The sequence below is a fragment of the Macaca thibetana genome, chromosome 1, assembly GCF_024542745.1.
Source record: "Macaca thibetana thibetana isolate TM-01 chromosome 1, ASM2454274v1, whole genome shotgun sequence".
NCBI classification, from domain to species: Eukaryota; Metazoa; Chordata; class Mammalia; order Primates; family Cercopithecidae; genus Macaca; species Macaca thibetana.
The window spans coordinates 63,972,815-63,998,996 of record NC_065578.1 but is presented as its reverse complement, the minus strand read 5'-3'; the positions used below and the strand labels follow the sequence as shown (position 1 = coordinate 63,998,996).

The 26,182-nt window shown below is 38.7% G+C and overlaps 1 protein-coding gene across 4 annotated transcripts in view; it reads right to left on the bottom strand.

Moving 5' to 3' along the window:
• Positions 1 to 24,660, bottom strand: part of RAVER2 (ribonucleoprotein, PTB binding 2) — an 86,102-nt gene extending 61,442 nt beyond the window's left edge. For 2 of the 4 annotated variants that reach the window (XM_050757987.1, XM_050758063.1), the window contains exons 1-2: positions 24,307 to 24,660; positions 2,148 to 2,214 (exon numbers count right to left, since the gene is read on the bottom strand). In XM_050757987.1, the coding sequence (XP_050613944.1) occupies positions 2,148 to 2,214; positions 24,307 to 24,561 (322 nt within the window). In that variant the 5' untranslated portion in view covers positions 24,562 to 24,660. Of the gene's footprint in view, positions 1 to 2,147; positions 2,215 to 24,306 lie in introns of those variants that run through there. The other 2 variants (XR_007719355.1, XM_050758146.1) reach the window with 2 other exon arrangements.
• Positions 24,661 to 26,182: the final 1,522 nt, after the last annotated feature.

Below are 26,182 nucleotides of genomic sequence, written 5' to 3'. Positions count from 1 at the left end.
TTCTCTCTGTGTTTCATTTTGGATCATTTATATCATTGTTTTCAAGTTCACTAACTTTTTCTTCCACAACGTCTATTCTGCCATTAATCCTATCCAGTGTATTTCATGTCAGATGTTGTAATTTTCATCTCCAGATGTTTGATTTGGATATTTTATATCTTCCATGTTTCTATTTACCATGTTCAATCTTACTATAACTTCTTATACATATGGAAGACTATTATAAAAACTGCTTTAATGTCCATTTTTATTAATTCATCTGTGTTGATTCTAGACCAGTTTTGATTGATTTTTGTTAGGTTTTCCTGCTTCTTCATCATGTCTGCTACTTTTTTATTGGATGTCTGACACCGTAAATTTTATTTTGTTGGGTGTCAGATGTTTTGGACACATATAAATATTCTTGAGTTTTGTTCCAGGATATGGTTAAGTTATGAGGAAGCACTCCGATCCGTTCTGGTCTCGTTTTTAAGTTTCGTTAGGTAGGACAAGAGCATCATTGTCTCGAGTTAATTTTTCCCATTCCTGAGACAAAAACTTTTTGATTATTCCTTCTGATGCCCCATGAATTATGAGGTTTATCATCCTGACTAGTGGGAATAGCACTATTCCTGGCTCTGTGTGAGCTGTGAAGGCTGCTACCTCTAATCCCGTTGTCAATATCTAGTAACACTGAAATTGTGCACACCTATGACTCAGAGCTTCAGTTACAGAGAAAGCGTTGAAATGTATATTAGTAGTCAACTAAAGGGCTATTCATTGCATCACTGTTTGAAATACTGAGAAAGGTAAAGCTTCCTGAATGCCAATCAGTAACAAATACATTAACTGTAATAAATTCACATGATAATTATATGTAGTAGCTTAAATCAGTGAACCTGAGTTATATATATCAATGTGGAAAGATCTGAAAAACAACACTGAGCTAACCCGAACAAAAAGGCAAGTTTGCTAAATGAAATATATATTAGAATACCATGTATGAAAAAGCTTAAAACAGAGACTACCATTAATTATATATAGGTACATACGGTAAAATTACAGGTTAGTCAAGACACTGTGGTAACAAACTTCCACGCAACACAATCTCAATGGCATAACAAAACAAAAGGCCTTCATCTGATTCATGCTGCATATCCCATGCTGAAGGTAAGGAAGGAAGGACATTTTGCTCATTATAGTCACTCTGAGACCTAGGTTGAAAAAGGTTCTGTTACCTTCCCCAATTACTTTAGCATAGGGAAGTGTGAGCAGGAAATCACATGCAGGTTCTGAAATCTTTCACCTGGAAGGGATACATGTCATTTCCACTCTCACTTCATTCATCAACAAGCAAATTACAAGTCCACTCTCAACTTCAAAGTGGCGCAGGTAAGTACCATCTTACCTTGTGCTCAGAAGAAAAAGAACAAGAATTTGTGAACAGCTTTAATGACTATCACAATATAATTGCATAAATTGGAAAATATGCACCAAATTCATAAGTGCTTGCCCCTAGACAAGGAGGCTGGGAGGGAATGGAATCAGAATAGTAGAAAGTGAATTTCAATTTTTTTTTAATTTCAAGAAATTCAACAGATCTACATGAGGGCTCTAGCTATGTATATACTTTGTAAAGACAAAATACTACCATTTGATAATTTGGGAGTGGATGTGTACATAGTGATTATATTATCCTCCATACTTTATTTTTATTGTCTTAAAAGGATGCTTTTAAACAGCTGCGTATTACATGCACAAAAAGGAAATAATCTAGTCTTTTAATCTCACAGGTATAAAACTAATACTCAGAAAACCTAAGTGAGTTTCTCAATTTCCCCAGCTAAAGGTCAAGTCATACAATCTATTCACTAAGTCAGTAATATACAATTAAAACCAAGGAACTTTGAGCCTATGAAGAACATTCACTGTAACAGAACATTCATTGTAACAATTCATAAGTCTCTAGTAACACTATATTCATTTATGTAATTAATATTTAGGATACCAATATTACCTTCAGAAAACAGATTGTGTGGGTTACATTTGCATGATTTAAGACTTAAAAATTCCATGATTAGCTTAAATATGAAAAGCGCTAAGCTTTTTTGTTCTATGAGTATATGGAGAATCAAAATGAAATTAGATACTTAAAATAGAAACCTTACCTGTTCGTTTATTTCTGTCCACATAACAATACTTTAAGTCATAGTCTTTCAACAAATCATGAACTTCCTGAAAGAGAAAAAAACACGAATTCAATAAACACCCAAATGCAGTTACTAGATTATCTAGCTCTATTAGCCTACCACCACTACCACCACCATTACCACCACCATGTCCTATGTAAAAAAAAAAAAAAAAAATTATTTCATGGATCCCCATTACTTACTTAAATTACAGGTATTCCAGGTTCACCAGACATCCTACACATAGCCCACAATCCTGCTCAAATGGCAGATTCACTCTCTCATGAGTATACCATATACTGTTCTCTTTCTACTCACACTTATTCCTTGACGTAGCACAAGGTAAACATGTCACTAAATTTCCCTAACTTTGCCTGAAATCACATGCATCTTTATGAAATCTCAGCTCAAATGTTCTTTCATGAAATTGATTCCGATAATTTTCCACAGAATGTGACCTCTCCCTCCTTTATGCTAACAATGGTCATAACTTTATGTATGCCTCTCTTGAGGAAATAAGTATTTTATTTATTTCCATTTCTGCATGCTACATATACAGCTTTTAACAAGTAATACACCCGTAGATGCTTAGAGTACAAACATGTAGAAAAAATAAATTATAAAGATATAAAAATATAATAGATTGTAAACCTTAACTTAGAGATCCCTGGATATGAAAAAACCAACTACTAAGGCATAGCAAGCAGTTCCATTTATTTCCCCTTGGCTCCCCGAGATGTTTAAACTGGTTTATGGTTCATTCTGCTTCTATTACTAACATAGCCTAAACTTTTTTTTCTGATAGCACAATCTCTATCCACTTGGGTGCCTAAAAGAGTAGATTTCCTTTATTTCCCTAATCCTGTTAAACTGACAGTACTTAGGAACAGAAACTGAATTTTACATATTTATATATTACCTGCATTGCTTTGCATATGGTAGGCACTCAAACACACATTAGAGTGAATATAATTGTTTTGCTGTTAAATCAATAGGTGGCCCTGAAACATTTTACTCATAACACATAGCAGATGCAGTTACAATATATTCAAAGGAACTAGACCCTCACACAGGTAGACATTCTGACTCCAGATCGGAGTTACAGCCAACCTGTTCTATATTGCAAATGAATATGCTAAACAGACACAGGTGCTACTATGTTAAGCATGTAAATGAAAATGCTCAATTCAATAATAATCTTATTATTGCTATCATTATAGTTATCATTTGTTTAGCTTTTACAAGGCATCAGGCACTGAACTCACTTTTATTAAAAATCAGGAAAAACAGAGTAAAGTTGCCAAGGACGTACAGCTAGTAACGCTGAGAGGAGATTCACTCTATCCGTCTGGCTCCAAGGATGACACTCAACCTCTAGGTCATATTGACTTACTTGCTCCAGCATTAACTTTAAAAACAGTACACTATCATTAACAGTTATAAAAGCAATACCACGAGTGCCCTAATAAGTAATCATATAAGTAATGTAGAAATGGATAAATATGAAGACAGTTAGAAGTTGAAAAATATTCTCCCTTTTAACCCAACCCAAGAGGGAAAAAAGAGTGATATATTAGGCAAAGTATAAAAACAAAGCTGAGTGAAAAAAGATAATCCTCTATGATATAAAAGATAAAGTTGATAATTTAGTATTCTTTATTACCAACCAGTATTAGAAATTTTTAAAAATACATACACTTACCAATTTTGTAAAATAGTGTTTGGTGAATCATATGGTACTATGCTCAATTACAAAGATTAGTTCACATATTACTATGGTAATTTTTATCTTGTAAGCTTCAACATTTTCTTGAACTTACAAAAACATCTACTGTACTCTTTATTAAGAAAACATTACTGTCTCAATAGCATAACATGCATCTTGCCAATCAACTAATTCAATACTTTATATAGAAGGTGAAAGGGTTTTTTTTTGAAGGGATCCAGTGTGTGCTTTTAGTTGCACAGAATCTAATCTCTCATTTCACTGGTTAACAGCCATCAAATGCTAGATAAAGAAAACATGATACTGCTCTTCACATTATCAAGTATCTGTAAACAAATGCCACGTTATGTTACTCATTCAGCTAAGAGAATTACCTAAAAGAGCTTAAGTATTCAAAAGTGCATTTTGCAACTTAGAAATTTTATGTTGAAAACACCCATATTTCTACTCATAGCTCTTCTATGTATCAGATGTGGGATACAGAGTTTGCCAACTGGGAAACCTTACAAAGCTTCCTACAAAGAAAAACCCAATTATTTTTCTCCATGCCCTGGTTGCTTTGACCCAGGCAAAAGTGGGTCATCCCTCAATTTGTGCCTTGGTAAGTTGGCCAAATTAAAAACTTAAAACCTGAAAGAGAGTCCCAATAACCATTTGCCAAAATAATTCTATGCTCCATTACACATAACTAAAAAGACTAAAATTAGAGCCTCCCTATACTAACCTAGCTTTATAACATTTCCACTAACTTACTGATTTTAAGGAATGAAGTAGCACCTTTGATGAAAACACTTCGTCATCTGACTGCCAATGTCAAGTTAATAAAAATTGGTATTAGATAGTTTTAGTAACCTATTTCCACACCAGATTCAGTATCACCTGCTGAAGTTAAGTGACAAGTTTTGCACATATGAAATGCTTTCTAGAGAGACGACCAATAGCTTCCATGGCAAAGCAGTCAGTCAATGACCTCATCACCCCACCCTCAACAAAAAAGTTAACCATTGTTCCAGCTGATCTAGACTTCTTCGATGAAGCATGGCCTTAGTTATAAACCTGAATTACATTGTCTTCTAAGCCCTTCACAGACTTAGTTTCAGTTTTTAAAAAAATGTGTTAAGAAATGTTTTCATAGAGTAAAGCACACTACTTTTAAATTTCAGTGCTTTGGACTGGAAATGGAAGCACACGTTTTTGTTCATTTTCTAATTTTTATGTAATTTGATAAAATGAAAAGATGAAACACCAAACATCTATTATTAGTAGTAATAAACAAAATAAATACCCAGAAACTCACTACCAAACTTGACTAGAACACTGAAAACACTTGCATCCACCTCTGCATTCCTTCACTATCCCATTCCTCCACCTTCCTCCTTACACGTAGGTCTCTATCTGTACGTAGGCATGTGGCCCCAAACATTATATTGTTTTGTATTACTCACTTTTGAGCTTTATACAAATGGTATTATGCTATTTTTAATCTTCTGTGCCTTGATTCTTAGACTCAATATTATATTTCTAAAATTCGCTCATTCCACGTGGCCATCATTCATTTATTCACTGCTGTTTGCTATGCCATTCTGTGACTATAGTATAATTTATGTATCCATTTTACTATGACTGATTATTTGGTTTGTTTCCAGGTTGTTGTTCACTGTCTGTATTTTTTAAAAACTACCGTAACATTCCTGTAAATTTCCTTCATCCCCTGGCATTCATGTGCAAGAGCTCCTCAAGGATAGAAACTCCTGTGGTGTACGTATGCAAATGATCAACTTTATAAGGAGGTGCCAACTTGTTTGCCAGAATGATGTACCAGCGTACATTCCCATCAACAGTAGATAAAAGTCCTGCTGATCCACTCCTTTCAATGCTTGGTGTTAACTGACTTGTGTCAATTTAATGGATATAAAATTGTGTCTCATTGTGTTCTTAATTTCCATTACATGATTAATAAATAATGTAGGGCATTGTGATTATTAGTTTTACGTGTCAATTTAGCTACAGTGTCCAGTTATTTAATCAAACACTAATCTAGGTGTTGCTATGAAGGTATTTTGTACATGTGGTTAATATCTATAATCAGTTGACTTGAGCAATGGAGATTACCTTGGGGAGAGGAGGACTTCATCGAATCAGTTGAAGGCCTTATGAGCAACAAGTGAAGTTTCCTGGAGAAGTTCTGCCTCAAGACTACAGCATCAACAGCTGCCTGGGTTTCCAGCCTGCTGGCATCCCCTACAGATTTTGGACTTGCCAGCCCCCACAGCCTTGTGAACCAAATCCTTAAAATAATATATTCTGAATTCTCACCTTTTGTTGTTAACTGTATTGTGAATGTATTCTCCTACAGTGTGATCAGTCATTGTGTTTATTTGTGTGATTTTTGGTGAAGAGAAGTTTTCATTTTAATAATATCAAATTTATCAATCTTTTTCCTTAAAATGTAGGCTTTTTGTGTCTTAAGAAGTCTTTTCCTAAACAAGGTCATAAAGGGATCTTATTTTGTGTTTCAATCATTCTAAATTTTTTCCTTTTACATTTCAGCTTTTAGTGAGTTTGGAGTTCATTTTTGTGTGCTGTAAGTTTTTTTTTTTTTTTTCCTTTTCCCATATGGGAAAACAGTTTTATATTTTTCCCATATGGGTAATCAACTGTTACGACACCATAATTGTATTATCCATCCTTTCCTCAATGATCTACAAGGCCGTCTCTCTCATATATCAAGTTCCAAGATATACATGGATATTTTTGTCTCTTGCTTCTGGTTCAATTAGACATTTTGTCTATTCTGTGCTAATATTACACTGTCCTAAATAAAGCTTTATAAATATTGATATCTGACAAAACAAATCCTCTTTTTTATTGCTGTACAATATTCATTTTGGAATATACGACAATTTAACTCATCTCCTATTGATGGGAATTGGAACTGTTTCTAGTTCGGGGCTATCAAGAATGAACTGGGAGTATAATTGCTGAGTAGAATATACTAAGGAGTAGAATTGCTAAATTACATAGTAGGGGTGGGGGTGTGTGTGTGTTTGTGTGTGTGTGTTTTGGAGATGGAGTTTCACTCCTGTCGTCCAGGCTGGAGTGCAATGGCGTGATCTCGGCTCACCGCAACCTCCACCTCCTGGGTTCAAGTGATTCTCCAGCCTCAACCTCCAGAGTAGCTAGGATTACAGGTGCCCATCGCCATGCCCAGCTAATTTTTATATTTTTAGTAGAGACAGGGTTTCTCCATGTTGGCCAGGCTGGTCTTGAACTCCTGACCTCAGGTGATCTGCCCGCCTCAGCCTCCCAAAGTGTTGGGATTACAGGTATGAGCCACCACATCCGGCTGGTATATGTTTATGCTTAAGAGAAACTGCCAGTTTTCCAAAAATTTGTGATCAATTTGCACACTTAATGGCAGAATATGAGTGCCAACTGCTCTACTTTCTAGCAAACACCTGGTCTTGCCTGTCTTTTAATGTTGGCCATTCTGGTGAGAGTGGTGTATTCCAACAATGACCTTACTTTGTATTGCTTTGATTTATAATTATATTACTGACCTTTTAATATGCCATTTGGATATTCCTTTTTTGTTAAATGCCTGTTCTCATCTTTCACCTATTTTTAACTGGGTTATCTTTTTTATTAACTTGTAGAATTTTTTTTTTTTTTTTTTTTTTTGAGATGGAGTCTCTCTGTTGCCCAGGCTGGAATGCAGTGGGTGTGATTTTGGCTCACTGCAAGCTCCACCTCCTGAGTTCATGCCATTCTACTGCCTCAGCCTCCCGAGTAGCTGGGACTACAGGCGCCTGCCACCTCACCCGGCTAATGTTTTGTATATTTAGTAGAGACATGGTTTCACCATGTTAGCCAGGATAGTCTGAATCTCCTGACCTCATGATCTGCCCGCCTCAGCCTCCCAAAGTGCTGGGATTACAGGCGTGAGCCACCGCGCCCAGCCAACTTGCAGAATTTAATGATAAATTCTGGATATCAGTCTCCTTTGTCAAATATTGGTATTGCAAATATCCTCTTCTAGCCTGTGGTTTGCCTACTGACTTATTAGTAATGTCTTTTTGATGAGAAGACATTAATTTTGCCAAAGTCCCATCTATCATATAATATCTTCTTTTCTGGTTAATGCCTTTTGGGACCTCTTTAAGAAATCTTTACCTACCCAAGGTCATGAAGACATTGATCTATCTTTTCTTCTGCAATGTTTATTGTCTTAACATTTACATTTAGACTATAATCCATCTTAATAGAACATTTCTAAGTGGTATTAGGTAGGGGTCAAGGTTCAATTTTTTTTATTGGAATATCAAACTGCCCCAGCATCATCTGTTCAAAAGACTATTCTTTCTACTACTGAGTTGCTATATTCTGTGGGTTAATTTCTGGACTCTATTCTGTTCCACTAGTGTACTTGTCTAGTCACTGTACCAATATCACACTAAATAAATTATTTGAGCTTTATAGTAAGCTTTGAAATCTGGTAGTGTAAGCCTTCCAACTTTTTTTTTTCTCTTCAAAAGTATCTTAGCTATTCTAGGTCACTTGCATTTCTGCACAAATTTTACAATCAGTTTATCAGTTTCCATTAAAAAAAAAAAAACAAAAAAAACCCACCTTGGCTGGGCCCGGTGGCTCACGCCTTTAATCCCAGCACTTGGGGAGGCCAACGCAGGCGGATCACGAGGTCAGGAGATCAAGATCATCCTGGCTAACACCATGAAACCCCATCTCTACTAAAATTACAAAAAATTAGCCGGGTGAGGTGGCTGGCGCCTATAGTCCCAGCTACTCGAGAAGCTGAGGCAGGAGAATGGCGTAAACCCGGGAGGCAGAGCTTGCAGTGAGCCGCGATGGTGCCACTGCACTCCAGCCTGGGCGACAAAGCAAGACTCCGTCTCAAAAAACAAAACAAACCCCTTGACACTATAGATCAGTTTGGGAACAACTGACATCTAAATGATACTGAGTCTTCCAATCCACAAATGTGGAATATTCTTCCATTTATTTAGGTCTTCTTAAACTCTTCTCTGAAATATTTATAGTCTTCAGTATAGAGATTTTGCACATTTTTATTAGCTTTTTTTTATTGCATTTGACATTTTTGATGTTATTTGAAGTCCATTTGTAAAATTTGACTTTTAATTTAATTTCCTAGCAATTGCCAGTATACAGAAATATCATCTATACTTGTATATTGACCTTACATGTATCAATTTTAGTAAATTCATTTAATTATTATTATTATTTTTAGACAAGGTCTCACTCTGTCACCCAGGCTGGAGTGTAGTGGCATGATCACCACTCACTGCAGCCTCAATCTCCTAGGCTCAAGTGATCTTCCCACCTCAGCCTCCTGAGTAGCTGGGACTACAGGCATGTGCCACCACCAGGCCCAGCTAATTTTTTTATTTTTTATTTTTGTAGAGACAGGGTTTTGGTTATGTTGCCCAGGCTGGTCTCAAACTCCTGGGCTCAAGCAATACACCTGCCTCGGTCTCCTCAAGTCCGAGGATTACAGGCGTAAACCACCGAGCCTGGCCCACTTATTTCTAATAGCTTATTTATAGATTCTTTTTTATTTTCTATATACAATCATGTTATCTGCAAATAGACAGTTTTACATCTTGTTTTAGATCTTTAAACTTTATTTATCTAGGTGTATTGTGCTAGCTGGGATTTCCAATACAGACTTGAAAACTAGTGATTCCTGTATTGTTCCTAATCTCAGAAAGAAAGCTATCAATATTTCACCTTTCACCATTGAATATGATTGCCTTTGGCTTTTCTAGATAATCTTTATGTCTGAAGAAATTATTTTCTATTCCTGCTTGCTGTAAGTATTATGATGTATGAGTGTTAAATTCTGTAAAGTGCTTTTTCTGCACCCATTGAGATAAGTTAAATCTCACCTTCATGACAGTAAATCTCCAAACTCTTATTTCCACTTCAAACTTCTCTCCCAAGCTCCAAGCCTATATATTCCCTTCCCCCTCTTTTGAAACTGCATTTGGATGTCCCACACTAGATAATGCATTTTGAGGGGGCCCAACACAGTCCTATCATATATGATGTTGGCTGAGTGGATGTGGTATCAATTTTAACTTGGCTAAATTTTTAACTGCTTTCAATGCAGGTTTTTGGCTGGAAAGTTCACTTCAATACCAACTTTTTGCCAGGAGAACATTTTGACTTGGCCTAAAATAAATTAATAAACTTTCAGCTTTTTATTGGCAGTATAAAAACAATCATTTACTGATTATTTACTTTATCCCAGGCACTTTATAGACATTATCTCATTTAATCCTAACAACCTTAAGAATTTTATTTTAAAGCTGGATTTTATCATCCAGATTTTAAAGATGAGAACATTGAGACATAGAGAAACTAAGCGACTTGCACAGACAGTTTGTGACAGAGCTGTAATTCAAACTCAGTTGACAGACTCTATAGCAAACATAACTGTACAGTGGTGTATCTTAAGAATTGCCATTACAAAAATAAAATCTATAAAATATTCATTCCCATCACATTCCTAAAGCTCACTGCATCACTGGCCTCCTAATCTTAGAATGGGAATTGGGGCAAGAACAACATTTGGGATGTCTATGCCAATTCCTTGCAGTTAAAAGCAAAAACAATGTAATTTTACTTTTTGACAGCTAGAAATCTCATTGCATCACTCTTTTGTTTAAATATATCCCATTAAATAAAATCCAAATTCCCTAACATGGCCTACACAATTTCAATCATCTAGTAATGCTAAATGTGCCAGCCCTATATTTTACCACTAACCCTCTCAAACTCTATGCCTCAGCCACAGTGAACTAATTTTGGCCATGCTTTTCTTTGTCTTTAGGTCTTGGTACATCTTACTACTAATGCCATGGATGTTCTACATCCCTTTCTTCCCCTTGTTTCCCTTAGCTACCATCTCTCTCCCCACGACTCAGGTGACTTCCTCTGTCTTAAATTAAAGGTTCCTGGAACGTACATCACCCAGAGATTCTGGACTCTGAAGTTGATGTGGGGTTGTCTCCCTTGGGAGAAGGGTTTGGAAGGCACGGCACAGACTGCTCTCTCTTTCTCACGTGAAAGAACATATAGCTGAACACATGGCTGCCCAATAACAACCATATTTCTCAGCCTTCCCAGCAAGTAGCTTCCCAGCATTTGACTTAGGCTGTCGCCATGCGACCAGTCACTGAACCTCTCAAGTCTAGATTAAATATCTGTGTTTCCATAGCCTATTTTTTTTTTCCACATCACAACTTCTACAGCAGCTATCATCCATATTTTAACTGTTTATATATTTATACTTTTCATAAGATTGTAGGCAAGTATCATATATCTGCCTTGTGCATAAACAGATCTCCAACATCCAGCACAATATCTAGCAGAAAGCAGACCTTTGATGTTTGTTAAATGTATGACATTTTGTTTCCATAGATTACCTTTATCAACTATTAATGCAGCATCTTTTTTTCTGAGATTATTTTACAATATTAACATAAACCAATATATGTTTAGAGTGCTCAAAAAACCTGAAAATAGGCCAGGCGCGGTGGCTCACACCTATAATACCAGCACTTTGGGAGGCCAAGGCGGGTGGATCACAAGGTCAGGAGATCGAAACCATCCTAGCTTAAACACGGTGAAATGCTATCTCTACTAAAAATACAAAAAATTAGCTGGGCGTGTTGGCGGGTGCCTGTAGTCCCAGCTACTCGGGAGGCTGAGGCAGGAAAATGAGGTGAACTCAGGAGGTGGAGCTTGCAGTGAGCCGAGATCGCGCCACTGCACTCCAGCCTGGCAATAGAGCGAGACTCTGTCTCAAAAAAATAAAAAATAAAAAATTTTAAAAACCTGAAAATATACTTACTTTACGCTAACCTAATTCATAACTCACTTCTTCAAAAGAAAATACTTACATACCTCAAATTAATTAGCATTACGTATCTAGCCATAAAAGGTTCTCAGCAGTTTTTGCTTGCAAACATCCCAAGAAAGAGGGCTTTAATCTCCAAGAGATAGATTTAGATAGTCATCCATCCCAAAGAATAACCATACGTAAATCACAATCTCTTTTCCAATATTTAAATATTTAAATATTTAATTTTAAATATTAAATTAACTATTTAAAATTAATTAAATATTTAATTTTAAAATTTAATTAAATATTTATTAATTAAATTTTAATTGTATTTAATTAATAAATATTTAATTAAATGTTAATATTTAATATTTTCATTCAAGTATCACCTGGATATAATAATGTATTAGTTATCTATTACTGTGCAACAAATGACCCCAAATTAAGTTGCTTCAAACAATACCTATTATTCTCTCAAAGTTCTGTAGATCATAAGTCCAGGCAGGCCCCATTGGGTTTTCTGTTTAGGGTTTCCCAGGGCCAAATCAAGGTGTCAGGCAAGCTAGGCTCTTATCTGGAAGCCTTAAGGAAGAATCCATTTCCACTCACTGAGGTAGTTAGCAGAATTTAGTTCTTTGTGGTGGTAGGACTGAACTAACTTTCTTGCTGGCTGTCAGCTGAAGACCCTCTCAGCTCCTAGAAACTGCTTTAACATCCTTGTCCATGCCCACTCCATCTTCAGACCCAGCAACAAACAGCTCAGCTACCCTACATACCACCACAGACTGAGTGGCTTAAACAACAGAAATTTATTTCCTCACATTTCTGGAAGCCAGAAGTCCAAGTCAAGGTTCCAGCTGATTCAACTTCTGGCTGGCTTGCAGGCAGCCACATTCTCACTATGTCCTCACATGGCCTTTCCTTGGTGTATGAGTGCAGAGACCAAGTTCTCTGGTGTCTCTTCTTATAAGGACACTAATCCTATCAGATCAGGAACCCACCCTTATGACTTCATTTCATCTTAATTACTTCCTTAGTGGCCCCATCTCCAAATACTGTAACACTGGGTGTTAGGGCTTCAACATATCAATTTGGAGACAGACACAAACATTCAGTCTAAAATAGGCATCTTCATGAAACGGCTGATTCTATGGCTGGAGCACAGAAACTACAAAACAAGATGCAATGTCCTGTTGTGTCGAAAACAAAGGACATACTCAGTGAATGCTGGGGACACGTCAAAAGGACATAGGACCCTTCCCTTAAGTGTATGCTGGAATTAATGTCTTATTTCCAAAGAACAGTGAACGGGAAAAATAGTATCTTTACAGAGGAGTGACTTAGCAGACATCCCCTTAAGCAAATGATCAAGGTTAACATCACCAGCGCTAAGTCATGTGAATGTCATGTACCCCCTGATATGATGTCATCGGAAGCTACTTCACCTCTGTGGTATTCTTCCCCAAAACCTATAACCCCAATCTTATCTTGAGAAAAACCTCCTACAAACCCAAATTAAGGGTCATTCTAAAAGATACCCAAACAAAACCGTCAGGGTCATAGGAGATAAGAAAAGACTGAGAAAGTGTCACAGAATGGGGACCAAGGAGATACGATAACTAAGTGCAATGATGCGTCTCAGACTGAATCATGGAACATAGTGAAAAACTAATGAAATCTAAAATAGAGTCTGTAATTTAGTTAAAATAACATACCAGTGTTGATTTCTAAGTTTTGACTGATGTACATTCGTTATATAAGATGTAACATCAGGGGAAACTGGGTAAGGGATACATGGGAACTCTATGTGCTATCTTTGCAACTCTTTCTGCAAATCTAAAATCACTCCAAAATAAAAAGCTTATTCAATAAGAAGACACAGGGGCCAACTTGAAGCTCCCACTGTCCAAATCTAAAACAAAACATCAAAATAAGTAATGGTAATAGGAATGGAGCATAACTATATAGGAAACCATGAGCCTATATTGTTATAAATAAATGAATAAACTGAATGCTTGAAGGGGGATAGGACACTTAAACAGTCTCAAAGCATTTCCTATCAAAATCCTTATTGATTACAAGTGGAAAACTTTACATGGAGATGCCTGGCAGACACCACTTTAATCAAAGGGAATCAAAGTGATCAAAGTGAACTTTATCAGACAAATGTAAAACATGTACCACCTTGTGATGTTCCTGCTAAAGACATACAACTTGACTCTAATCATGAAGAAACATCATACAGACCAAAATGGAAAGACATTCTATAAAAACTAAGTGCAATATGTGATCTGAACTGAATCCTTTCACTGTAAAGGACATTGATGGGACAACTGCCAAAACTTAAATGCATCTGAGGATTGGGAGGCAGTAGGGTGACTTTGAGGGTAGCACTGTAGTTATGTTGGAAGTTGTCCTAGTTTGTAGGAAATACACAATAAAGTATTCAGGGTGGTTGGGCATTGGGTCAGCACTCTCAAATAGTTCTGGGGGAAAACGTTCTTTACGCTATACTTAAAACATTTCTGGAAGTCTGAGATTATTTCAAAACGTAAAACTTCCCAGATTCACATGTTCTTGTTTATTGCCATCATTTTCTAGTCTAGTTCTGGCTACAAAAAACAAAACAAAATAAAAACTACGAAGCATAAAGTCAGAGAAATGAAGACTACTTGGAATCGAAAGCAAGTAGTTAAACTGGTAGGGTAATAGAACATCCAAAGTCCAGGAAATAAAGGCAAGCCAGGAACTAAGAGCAGATAATCACGGCAGTGGGTTGAGGAAAGATAAAAACCAATTGTCCAAGGGTAGAGCAGATAGGGTGGGGTACGGTAGAGGCATGAGAGAGTAGCAGGAAGAGAGACAATGAAAGCATGTACAAATACAGATTCAAACAAATTTCAATGAATCTAATGCTATTTTTGGCATTCACATGGAAATAAAAATGTAACAGTAAGCCTCAAACACACAAAGAAAATGCCTTAACATAGGGAAGTATGAAATAAGTTTACAAACCTAAAGATAACAGTAGCAAATAAACAAAAAATTAAGCACCAAATACCTAGAAGACAAGTTTAGGGGCTCACAATGAGTTGCATCCCTAAAATCTAACAAAAGAGAAACTTATATTCTTGCTAAGATATAAAGAAATACTTATTGTGAAAACATTAAACAGAATGGATAATATTCTTGATTTGTTTTAAAGAGAAACATTCTTTGCATCAATGTTTGACTCTTAATAAATGTTAAGGAGGAAATATTACATTGTAACTTCTTGAAAATCTCTTTAAAAATTTACTTTGTTGAGCATCCACCCTGGGCAAGGCACAGAACCTAAAACGTCAGTTGTGGGCTGCTGAGTGACCAGAGAGAAATAAGCTTTTGCATCAAATATGAAGTAGCATGGTTGATTTGTTTAAAAAGAAAATTATTGAGCCTGATTTATATTCTTGCCCAGAGAGAGGATCACTACTCAAACCCCCATGCATAAATGTGGCCTACAGAAGTTTCTGATGAAAACTCTCCTGAAGCAACAGCTTCGGATCTGCCCAAATGGTCCCTACTCAGGTAAAGTCCCAAAGACATGACTAAAATTTTGTTGGCCTGCAACAGCACTTTTCAACCTAGGGTCTACAATCCCCTAATGAGATCAGGGATAAGTTAGAAGAGATCCATACCCCCTTGAAATAATATGCAAATTTTGCGTGCTTATGAATATTAGCACTTTCTTGGAGAGAGGGTTTATAGCTTTCAACAGACTCTTAAGCTATAAACAGTTGACTGATTGAATAATTATAAGTGAATGGAGAGAGTTCCCTGCCAAAAAAGCTAACAGTGTTACACTGCAAAATTTATTTAACAAATCAATCCTGAGAGTGTGCTGTGGGTCACAAGTATCAATGGAAGTAGAGCATTTTAGAAAAAGGTGGGGAGTAGTCTGCTTCTTTTACATTTCTCTTGAAACAGTATGTCAGTTTCTAGGTGACACATTGAGGATACAAAGGTAAACACTACCCGATCCTTGCCCTTTGAAACACTAACAATATAGCTGCGTACAGAGGAATTATAATACAATGGGAGATAAGGATATGAGCTTTGGAATCAAACAGAATCAGTTCTCCACTCTACCACCAATTAGTTGAATGATCTTGGGCAAATTGTTTGACATTAACTTTGCATCTTTGTTTCTCTATCAATAAAATGGGAATAAGAAATTCCAATCTTACAGTCTTAAAATGAGGATTAAATATAATATTAAAACAACTCTAAGTATGGTGCCTGGCCATGGTAGGCACCCGAAAAAACAAAGGTTATTATTATTATAGACATCCAGAGGAAAGAGAAATTTGTTCTGGCTGGGGATTATAGGGAGATCTCAACTAGACTACCATACTCAATTTTGGGTACCATATTTTAAAAGACACAAAGACAAAGTGGTAATGATGTGTATTCAGAGAAAAATAAACAAAATGGTAAGGAAACTTGGAATCATGTCCTAAAAACTACTCATTTGAAGGAATTTAAGTTATCAGTTAAAAGGGAGAATACTGTAAATTCTCTATGTTGCCAGAGGGTAGACATTGGATCAAGACTTCAAGTGAATAAATTTTATATATTAAATATAAATAAGACCTTTATAACAAAGAAAGTTGTCTGAAGATGGGGTAGGATAACTTATTTGTGGGGATTTGTTTGAAACAAAAAATATTTTTTTAAAAAAAAGCCAAACACGGTGGCTTACACCTATAATCCCAACAGTTTGGGAGGCCAAGCAGGGCAGATTGGTTGAGCCTAGGAGTTTGAGACCAGCCTGAGCAACATGGCAAAATCCCCTCTCTAGAAAAAAATACAAAATACTAGCCAGCATGGTAACACGCATCTGCGGTCCCAGACACTCAGGAAACTGAGGTGGAAGGATTGCTTAAGGGAGGAAGGTCGATGCTGCAGTGAGGCATGATTCTGCCACTGCACTCCAGCCTGTTAATTTGGGATACTATTGGTTGGTAGTAACAAAAGATCCAACTTGAAATAAGTGAAACAATAAAAGGGATTTAGTGGCTTGCATATATATGAAGTCCAGAGGTAGGTTAAGTTTCAGATATAGTTCGATCAGGGCTCCAGCTCAGCTTCTCTACATTTTCCCCACCAGGTCAGTCCTCCTTTGTGTGTCTGCTCCCTTAATGTCTGTCAGCTGCAGCCAGAGTCATATGTCTCTGCATTCATATTCAGTGGAGAGAAAGAGATTCACTTACTTTAACAACCAAACACAAGTCCTAAGTTTCTCTGCTAAGCCAGGCTGAAATAATCACCATGACCAAGGGACTATCATGGACTGATGGGCTTCGGTCCGGGTTATTGCCCATCTTTTAACCAATCCCTCTAGGGAAAGGGAAGAACTGTGTTCTTTCGTTTATGTCACCCCTACAGATGGGGATAGAGATTAAACCCACTCAAATCATACAGTTGCTAAAAAAGAGGTAGGTCTTCAAGGGGAAATCTGGGTGCGACTAGGATAGGCAAGAGGAAGAAAAGCGACTGAGTAGGCAACAGAATCAGGGCCCCAGCAAGTAACAGAAGATATGCTCGGAAACTAATTGGGGAGAACTTTTAAAAGAGACTATCTACAAAGATTTGAAGAAATCTTAGGCTAGCAACATTCTTGTACTCCTCCTGGGCCCAAGGAGACAAGAAGAATGGTTATGATAACCAGGAGAGCTGGGCTGTATGGAGAGAGCCACTGGATAGAAACCCACCTTTAAAGAGGAGGCAGCCAACCCACAGTCACCTGTGAATAAATGCTGGGTCAATAAATGCTCCACTCTTGCTCTCCTCAATCCTCTGATCCCCCACAAGTGGCTCTGGCCAAGTGCAACCACAAAACAGAGGATAAGAGAGCCTTGTTGGTGCAATCTACAGTACAGGTTAGCCTCCCTGGATAAGGAGGGGGTGAGAAGGGTGGAGAATAGATCTGGAATAGCAAATGGAAGCTATTCAGCACAACAACCAAGGGCTATCCTGCACATAATCATCAGCCAAAATATACAGTACTGCATAGGCAAATGTTCTAGTGATCTGATCTTCCGACTTCTCACTTATTACCCCTCTCAGTTCATACTATCCTCTTAGAGTCAGGCAATTATGTAATTAGGCAAACAAAATACAAACAGCTGAGATACATGATAAGCAATTTTAGGATTTAAAAATTTATGAATTTTATTTACATTTTAATATTCCTTGGTTTGCCTGTTTTAGCTGAGCAAGGAAAGCTAAGCATAAAGCTTTTTAAAAAACTAAATTAAATTCAAAATAAAAAATAAATTAGAAAATAAAGTAAACATTTTTAAAAAATCAAGGCTGCGCTTGGTAGCACAGGATCTGAGGCCAGGAGCTTGAGGCCACAGTGCAGTGCGCTATGATTGTGCCTGTGAATATGTGAATAGCCACTGCACTCCAGCCTGGGCAACATAGCAACACCCCGTATCTAAAAACAAAAAACAAAACCTTTTTGTCCACAAGGAAAGAAGAATAAGTGCAAAGAGAAGAATCAAGAGACAAAACTCAGGTAGTCAGTAATAGGAACCCGTTTTGCAGTAACAGCCTTTGATCAGAGTTGACTTCATTTAAATCTGGAGCTTTGTTAGATGTTGTCGTACTACTTAGTGTAATCTTACAATCATAACTTAAATAAACAATCATAACTTAAATAGAGGCTAACATGCTAACCTGAAAACTAAATACTATCTACCATATTCTATGTGAAAATATGTCACAAGTTCAAAAAAGAATTTCCCAGTCATTAACTGGGAAATGACCTATAGATGACATGAGATTTCTTTGGAATGGCTGTTAACACAGCATTTTGATGCTAACCACAAAGTATTCCTCCTCTTCTTGAATGTGTTTTCATAGCAGAGAACAGCATTTCTGAAACACTTTTCAAGAATTTCTTCCAAAACTAGAAACTCAAGGAGGCAGTGGTGTCCCAGAAATCTAGAAGTACATTTCCCTAACAGCTTTCAGTGTTCTTGTTACATTGAGAATAGGATAACAAAACACATGAAAAAGAAGTAGAACCCATAATTCAATTATGTTTAATTACATTAGAAAAGAAAATATAATAGATAATTTTTGCATAGTATACACTAAGAAAAGTAACTTTTGGAGGTAAGCAATGGCATTTTTATTTTAAAGAAAGAATAATTTCAAAACGAAAACACCCCAATATTGTCAGGAAAAAAGTAGAGAATAATAGCCCTATTTTTAAAAGAGGTAATAATTACCAAATATATTGTTAGAGAAAACAAAGTACATTTTTAAATCCCACAGTTAAAGGACATAAAATATGTAAGATAATTCTATTGTTCTTATACTGATGTAAAAAACAAACAGGAATACTTAGTTTTTAAAAATAAGATTATGACCAGCCTGGGCAACATAGAGAGACTGTGTCTCTACAAAAAATTAAAAAACATTAGCTGGATACAGTGGTGCATGCCTATGGTCCCAACATCTCAGATGGCTGAGATGGGAGGATCACTTGAGCCCAGGAGTTAAGGCGGCAGTGAGCTAGGATCGCACCACTGCACTCCATCCTCGGAGACAGAGTGATCTTGCTCTGTCTCGTTAAAAAAAAAAAAAAAAAAAAGAAAAGAAAAGAAAAAGAAAGAGCAGAAAAAAAATTAATTACGAAAAAAGATTAACTAGAGTTTCTTACATTTGGTGGTTTGTGATTCTAAAAAGTGCTTATTTGGTAATATTATGATTTCAAATGGATATCTGTGAATTCACCATCAAGCTTCTCAAATTAACTATCAAATTAGAGTACTTTGAAATGTAAGTTTATAATATCCAAAGTGAGACAATAGAATGTTTTGCTTCCTCTATTACTGATCCTGAATGTTGGCCCTAAGCACTTCACATCGTCTTCTAATTACACAACAGAATCTCTTCCAGATTTTAGGGTAAACAATATGACAAAAACAAAACACATGCACACACATAAGACCTGTAAGAAAAAAAACCTAAGGGAACACAAACAGTCTAAGAAGCAAATGCCCCTGTTTTCTCCATTTTGAAATCCCAATGACAACGATATTGAAACAGAACCAGGTTAACCATAATACAATTTACAGAAATACAATAACACATATATTAGAAAAAATATTAAAACATTACCTTAACTAATCAAAATTCTAAATTCAGTTGCAAAAGACCAGACACACACATATACAATGGCTATGAATAGGAACCAGTGTTTGCAACATCACTATTGACTATAAATGATTCATTAAAAATAATTATATTATTCAGTATAAATTACTCACTATAAATACATTCCAAAACACTAACAAAGACATAAGTATAAATATTCAAATCACAGTGGCATGAGGTACTTGGGGATCTAGGTAGTTTGATAAAGGTGGAACAGAATCCAACGCAGGAGTGGCTGGGCGTGGTGGCTCACGCCTGTAATCCCAGCACTTTGGGAGGCTGAGGCAGGCGGATCACCTGAGATCAGGCATTCGAGATCAGCCTGGCCAACATGGTGAAACCCCATCTCTACTAAAAGTACAAAAATTAGCCACACGTGGTGCACACACCTGTAATCCCAGCTACTTTGGAGGCTAAGGCAGAAGAATTGCTTGAATACAGGAGGCGGAGGTTGCAGTGAGCCGAGATCACACCACTGCACTGCAGCCTGGGTGACAGAGCGAGAATCTATCTCAAAAAACAAACAAACAAACAAACAAAAAATGCAATGCAAGACTAATCAGAAACGAACAGAATCCAATGCGGGACTAATCAGAAACGAGACTGATAGCTAGGTGCAGTGGCTCACACCTGTGGTCCCAGCACTTTGGGAGGCAAACACAGGAAGATCACTTGAGTCCAAGAGGTCAAGACCAGCCTAGGCAACATAGAGAGACCATGTCTCCACAAAAAATTTTTAAAAAATTAGCCAGGCATGGTGGCATATGCCTGTAGTCCAGCTACTTGAGAGGCTGAGGTGGGAGAATCACTTCAGCCTGGAAGGTCAAGGCTGCAGTGAGCAGTGATCATTCCACTGCACTCCAGTCCAGGTGGCAGAGCAAGTCTCTGTCTCAAAAAAAATAAATAAAAACTAAAAAGGAATGAGACTGGAAATGTAGGCAGGGGCCAAGTCACAAAAAGCCTAAAAATCTTAAACTGCTGTCCTATCGTTTCATGCTTTTCAAACTGAGATCTGAGTACTCCACGGTAATACAGAAATATGGAAAAACAAAAGTCAAATATAGTACATTTTCCATGTCAAGTTTATGAAAAAAATTTGGGAGTTAAATGCTGTTTTTATGTTAAATTCAATGTTACTAATAGAACATAAAATTAATATAAAATTTTCAGACAGAATACAAAACTTCAAAGCAATTTCAGTCTTGCAACAGTCTAATTCAGATTCACTGTTCTTTACTGTTAAGGACAATTTGAGGAGAAGTTTTTTTATGAGCAGGAGAGTGACATGATCAGATTTGTGCTTCGGGAGTATCCCTCAAGGGAAGCAGCATGCAGAAGGAGCTAAAATGTAAGAAACAGGACAGTAATGAAGGTAGGTGACAAACTGAAAAGTTGTAACAAGAGAACAAGAGTTCTCTTGAACAAGAGATGAAAAGGACTTGAACCAGAGCTGAGGCTGTGAAAACAAAGAGGGCCAAGAAGATTCCAGAAAGCTTAGGCAGACCAGACAGGGCTTGACTGAATGCACAGTAATTACTCAGTGAGAAAGCTTTTGAGAACTTAATATAAAGGTGTTCAGTTGTTTTAGAGCCAGTACTTCTATAAGGTATTTGATAAACATACCTCTAAAAGCTTCCAGTTAAAAATAATACTTTCAGTGTGCCTTTTAATTATAGGAACTATAAAGTTGTGGGATGCTATTATTATAAATCTGCTATACAAAAAATAAAACAAAATTTGAGATTTATGAAAACTACATTTAATAAAGAAAACACCCATATATTTCAAAGGGTAAGAAGAAATTATTGGGTTTCTACTAGTAAGTTATTAATCAGTATTTTCTAGAAACATAAATACAGTTTGAGAACTAGAGTTATGAATGTCTTTGATCCTTAAAGTGATATTCTAAAATAAAGAAATGAGGCCAGGCGCAGTGGCTCACACCTGTAATCTCAGCACTTTGGGAGGCCGAGGCGGGCGGATCACCTGAGGTCAGGAGTTCAAGACCAGCCTGGCCAACATGGCGAAACCACATCTCTACTAAAAAATATAAAAATTAGCCAGGCACGGTGGCAGGCTTACGTAATCCCAGCTACTTGGGAGGCTGAGGCAGGGAGAATCACTTGAACCTGGGAGGCAGAGGTTGCAGTGAGCTGAGGTCGCACCACTGCACTCCAGCCTGGGTGACAGAGTGAGACTACGTCTCAGAAAAAAGAAAAAAAGAAAGAAATGAATGAATAAACACAGACTCTTCTGGAAAAGAACAAGAACTTAGTATTTCAAAAATATCTGATTACTTAATGATTGAACAAAAACCCTATTAATGATTTCATAAGGGTAAATACGTAGTTTTAGCACAGGTGATTTTATGTAGGCCTTACTGGCAAAAAGACACAAAATAAAATAAAGTTAAACTTTCATTAGTAAGTTGACAGTAAAACACAGTCATAAGAAAAAGCAGACATTATAATTAAGGGAAATTGTTAAAACACAAAATACCAAAAAAAATCATGCAGAACATATTCATGAAAATATTAGTTTAAGAAAAAGTAGATGAAATCTGAAAAATACAAATCCCAGCGTAATTATCAGAAAGCCTCTATCACTAATTAAAACTGTTCCTTTTATTAGACCCTTTGGTATATTTTTCATGTCTATTGCGAAGGGAAATGAGAAAGATACCAACAGCAAAGCAAGAATAGACAGAACGTCTTGAATTTGGGGTCTAAATATTTTTAGAATTAATGCAAGGAATTGTGATAACCAAAACAGCTGACATTCTACAAAGACATTGAGATACTTCTCTATTTCTCTTCTCCTAGACTGTCTATACAAAGAGCTGCTATTTTTTAAATTTGTTTTTTTAAAAAATGCCATCTGCTTCTTCCAAGCCTCCTCCTTCCTGAGCTCCCTTGCAGTCCTCTATTTGTATAGGCAGGGGAGGCTGCTTCCAAGAAATCAGTCCACTGCAGGTGTCCTTAACAGGTAGTATCACAAAACATTACCTGACAGATGGGAAGTGGACCATGGCGGAATGGAAAGAGTTGAAAGACAGATGAGATAAACAATATTGACAGACATTGCATTTTGAAACAAAATACCCCCTCATGCCTACGGGTTATAAGGTTATATGTTCATATTTATTGTGAAGGGCTAAGTAAGGTCTCATTACATAGTAATGGGGCATTAGTCGCATTATTTTATAAGTCACATGGAAGAACTGCCATGCAATTGTCAATAGCCAGCCCTCTTGCAATTTCATGCATCCGGTTACAGGAGGAACTACACAAGTTAGCCCAAATCCGCAACTACCAGGATAGCCCACCACACACAGTGCAATATATAAATTCAGGTTATATGTGAAACATGTGTGAACATCCAGACAGCAAAGAAATCCTGAAGAATCAAAGAAATGATTTCATGTTTTTGGTAAAATAAAAATATATATGCATAGGAAAAGAGAAAAGGACAACATCCCAGGATAACAATGGTTATCTTTAGGTATCAGAAATATGGGTAATTTCTGTGTTTCCCCTTTGTGCTTCTCTGTCTTTCCTAGCTTTCCTATAATGCGCATGCAGCTTTTGAAATCAGGAAAGAAAAAAAAAGTTAAATAGATGCAGAGTTTCTAATCTTAAAAGCAACAGTTAATCTGGATTAAAGACACAGAGTCGCTATCTTTAAATCTCATCCAAGTTACTGAGGAACAAATCCTCCAGTACTGTACTTGGCATAGCAGGAGGCGGCTTCAAGGCTCCAAGGCGCGCAGCAATAACTCTATTCTGGGGCCTTAGCAAACTGAGGAGACTGAGTTGTTTCATAGAAACTTGGTCAAGTGCTGCTGCAACAGCAGCGAAACTCACTCCCAGCTCTCTCGTGCCCCTGCCCCCCTATGGCACTTCCGAGCCCCGGGGACTCTACGCGGGAGCCCCCGCTCCTGTCAAAGTGGTCCCGAAGGTTCCGCCCCCACTACCCACCCCCAGTAAAATGTGTGCTCCACAACTCACCTCCACTCTCCTTCTCCTCCTACTCCTCTACGGGCCGTAGGAGAAGGAAAGAGCGGGCCGAACTTGGAGGCAGCAGCCCCTGATTCCCGTGACCTTGGAGAAGCCGCTTCGCCTCTCAGAGCCTCAGTTTCCCAATCTGCCCCCCTCCCTGGCAGGGCGTCTGCAGGCTAGAAACCCCAAGAGTTCCGTCAAACCGAGGGAGCCGACCACTCCCCAGGACCGCTCTGAGGCGCCCCTTATCCCAGCCTGGACACGGAGCGCCGCCCCGCCGCCCCCCGGGACGCGTCGCCCCCAGCACCGTCCCCGTACCTGGCAGTTACTGTCCTGGGGCAGGTTTTTCACCAGGATTTTCCTGCGGTTGCTCAGCTCCCGCCGCATCCGCTGCAGCCGTGCGGCGACCTCCTCAGGGGGGAGCGCGGCGGGCGCCGGGTCCGGGGCGCCCTCGTGCGCTTCGGCTGAGGGGCCCTGCCCGCGCAGTCCGGGCCCCGGCCCCGGCCCCGGCCCCGCCGCGCTGCCCAGGCCCGCGCCCCCCTCCCCGCCGCCGTCTCCCGCCGCCGCCGCCATCTTCCCGGGCGCCCCGCGGCTTTGGACTCCTCGGAGGCTCCAGGGGAAGCGGAGAGAGAAAGCGGGAGGAGGCCCGGGCGAGGGCGAGGCGGGCAGAGGCCGCAGAGTGGGCCCAACCGCGGGGAAGAGGGGCGGCGGGAGGAGGGAGGAGGGAGTAAAGAGAGGCGGCGCCGCAGCCAGCAGCCGGCTGGCGGAGAGAGGAAACCTGAGGCGCCGAGGAGGAGCCCGAGAACCACCTCGCGGGAACCTCCCCCGCCGCCCCCGGCCCCGGCGTACAGGCGCGCCCCCGCCCGCCTCTCGCGGGTCCGCCGGCGGGGCCGGGCGCCGCCACCCAAACACCTGTGCGGGCGCGGACGGGCGGGCGGGCTCCCCCTCTCCGTGAGGCCTTCGTGAACGCCTAGGGTCGAGCTCTGGGGGTTGCGGCCCCTTTGCGGTGGCTTCGCCGGGCGACTCAGCCCCAGGCGTCTGTCCCCGGGTGGCCCCCCACGTGACGCCGCAGCTCTTCCCCGGCTCCCCTCGAAACTCCCGCGCTGGGGCGGCCCAGGGATTGCGGGGACTGCGGGCGCGAACTCGGGCTTCCCACACCAGGGGTGGGGCTGGAGGGGTGGCAGGAGGGCGCCTCCCGCAGCCCGGCTGGCTCCCGACGGAAAACCCTTCTGCTGAGTTCAAGATGAGCATATTTGGCAAAGTTTGAGTTTACAATGAGATTTTCTGGGGAGTAAAAAGAGGGACATTGTGGGAGAAATTTTATGTGTTTGGTTAAACCTGATCGTAATGTATTTTGCTAGCAGTGTATGAGAGAGCCTGTGCCCTTCACCTGTCCCTGTCATGCAGTTCCTAAAATGTAAAACCTGGGTAGTTGGCGTCTGCAACATAGAAAGTGATGCTGAAACAAAAACTAGAATGGAAAAGGAGCTGTGGCAGAGGGGCTGGAGAATACGCTGCTTGGAACATTATTTTAATTGAAACTTGGAGGGAGAGTTACAGTGTAGAACTATACTTAGTCAAACGGATGTCATCAGATCAAACAATCCAGCAGCTTTTGGCACTAGGCCAAATGACCATCAGCGAAGGGAACCATGCATCTTAATTGTGTAGCATACAAGTACATTAGCAAAAAAAAAAAAAAAAAAAAAGACTTTAACGCTAATTAAAAAAAAAACAAGATGTTTTAAAGTTTTTTTTTTAAATACTACACATTCAGTCCTTACCATGTGCTCCCCCCAACCACACATTTCTAAATGCTTTACATATACGTATTTATTTACTCTTCATGATCATTCAGTTACGTAGGTTTTGTTTTCCTCACTTTACACGTGAGGAAATGGAATCTGTTCTGATTAATTCCAAAGCCCAATGTTCTAAATAGCATAAAATAATTCACCTGTAATCCGTCCACGCAAAAATAATGGCTGCTAATACTTGTATCATTAAAATGATATTCTGCAGTACACCCTTTTATACCACTACTATTCCTGATAACCAAAGGGTAGAAACAACCCAAATGTCCATTTATTGATGAACAGAGAAGCAAAATGTGGGATATATATATGCAATGAAATATTTTTAGCCATGAAAAGGAATTAAGGACCCCTACAAGGTGGACGAAACTCCAAAGCAT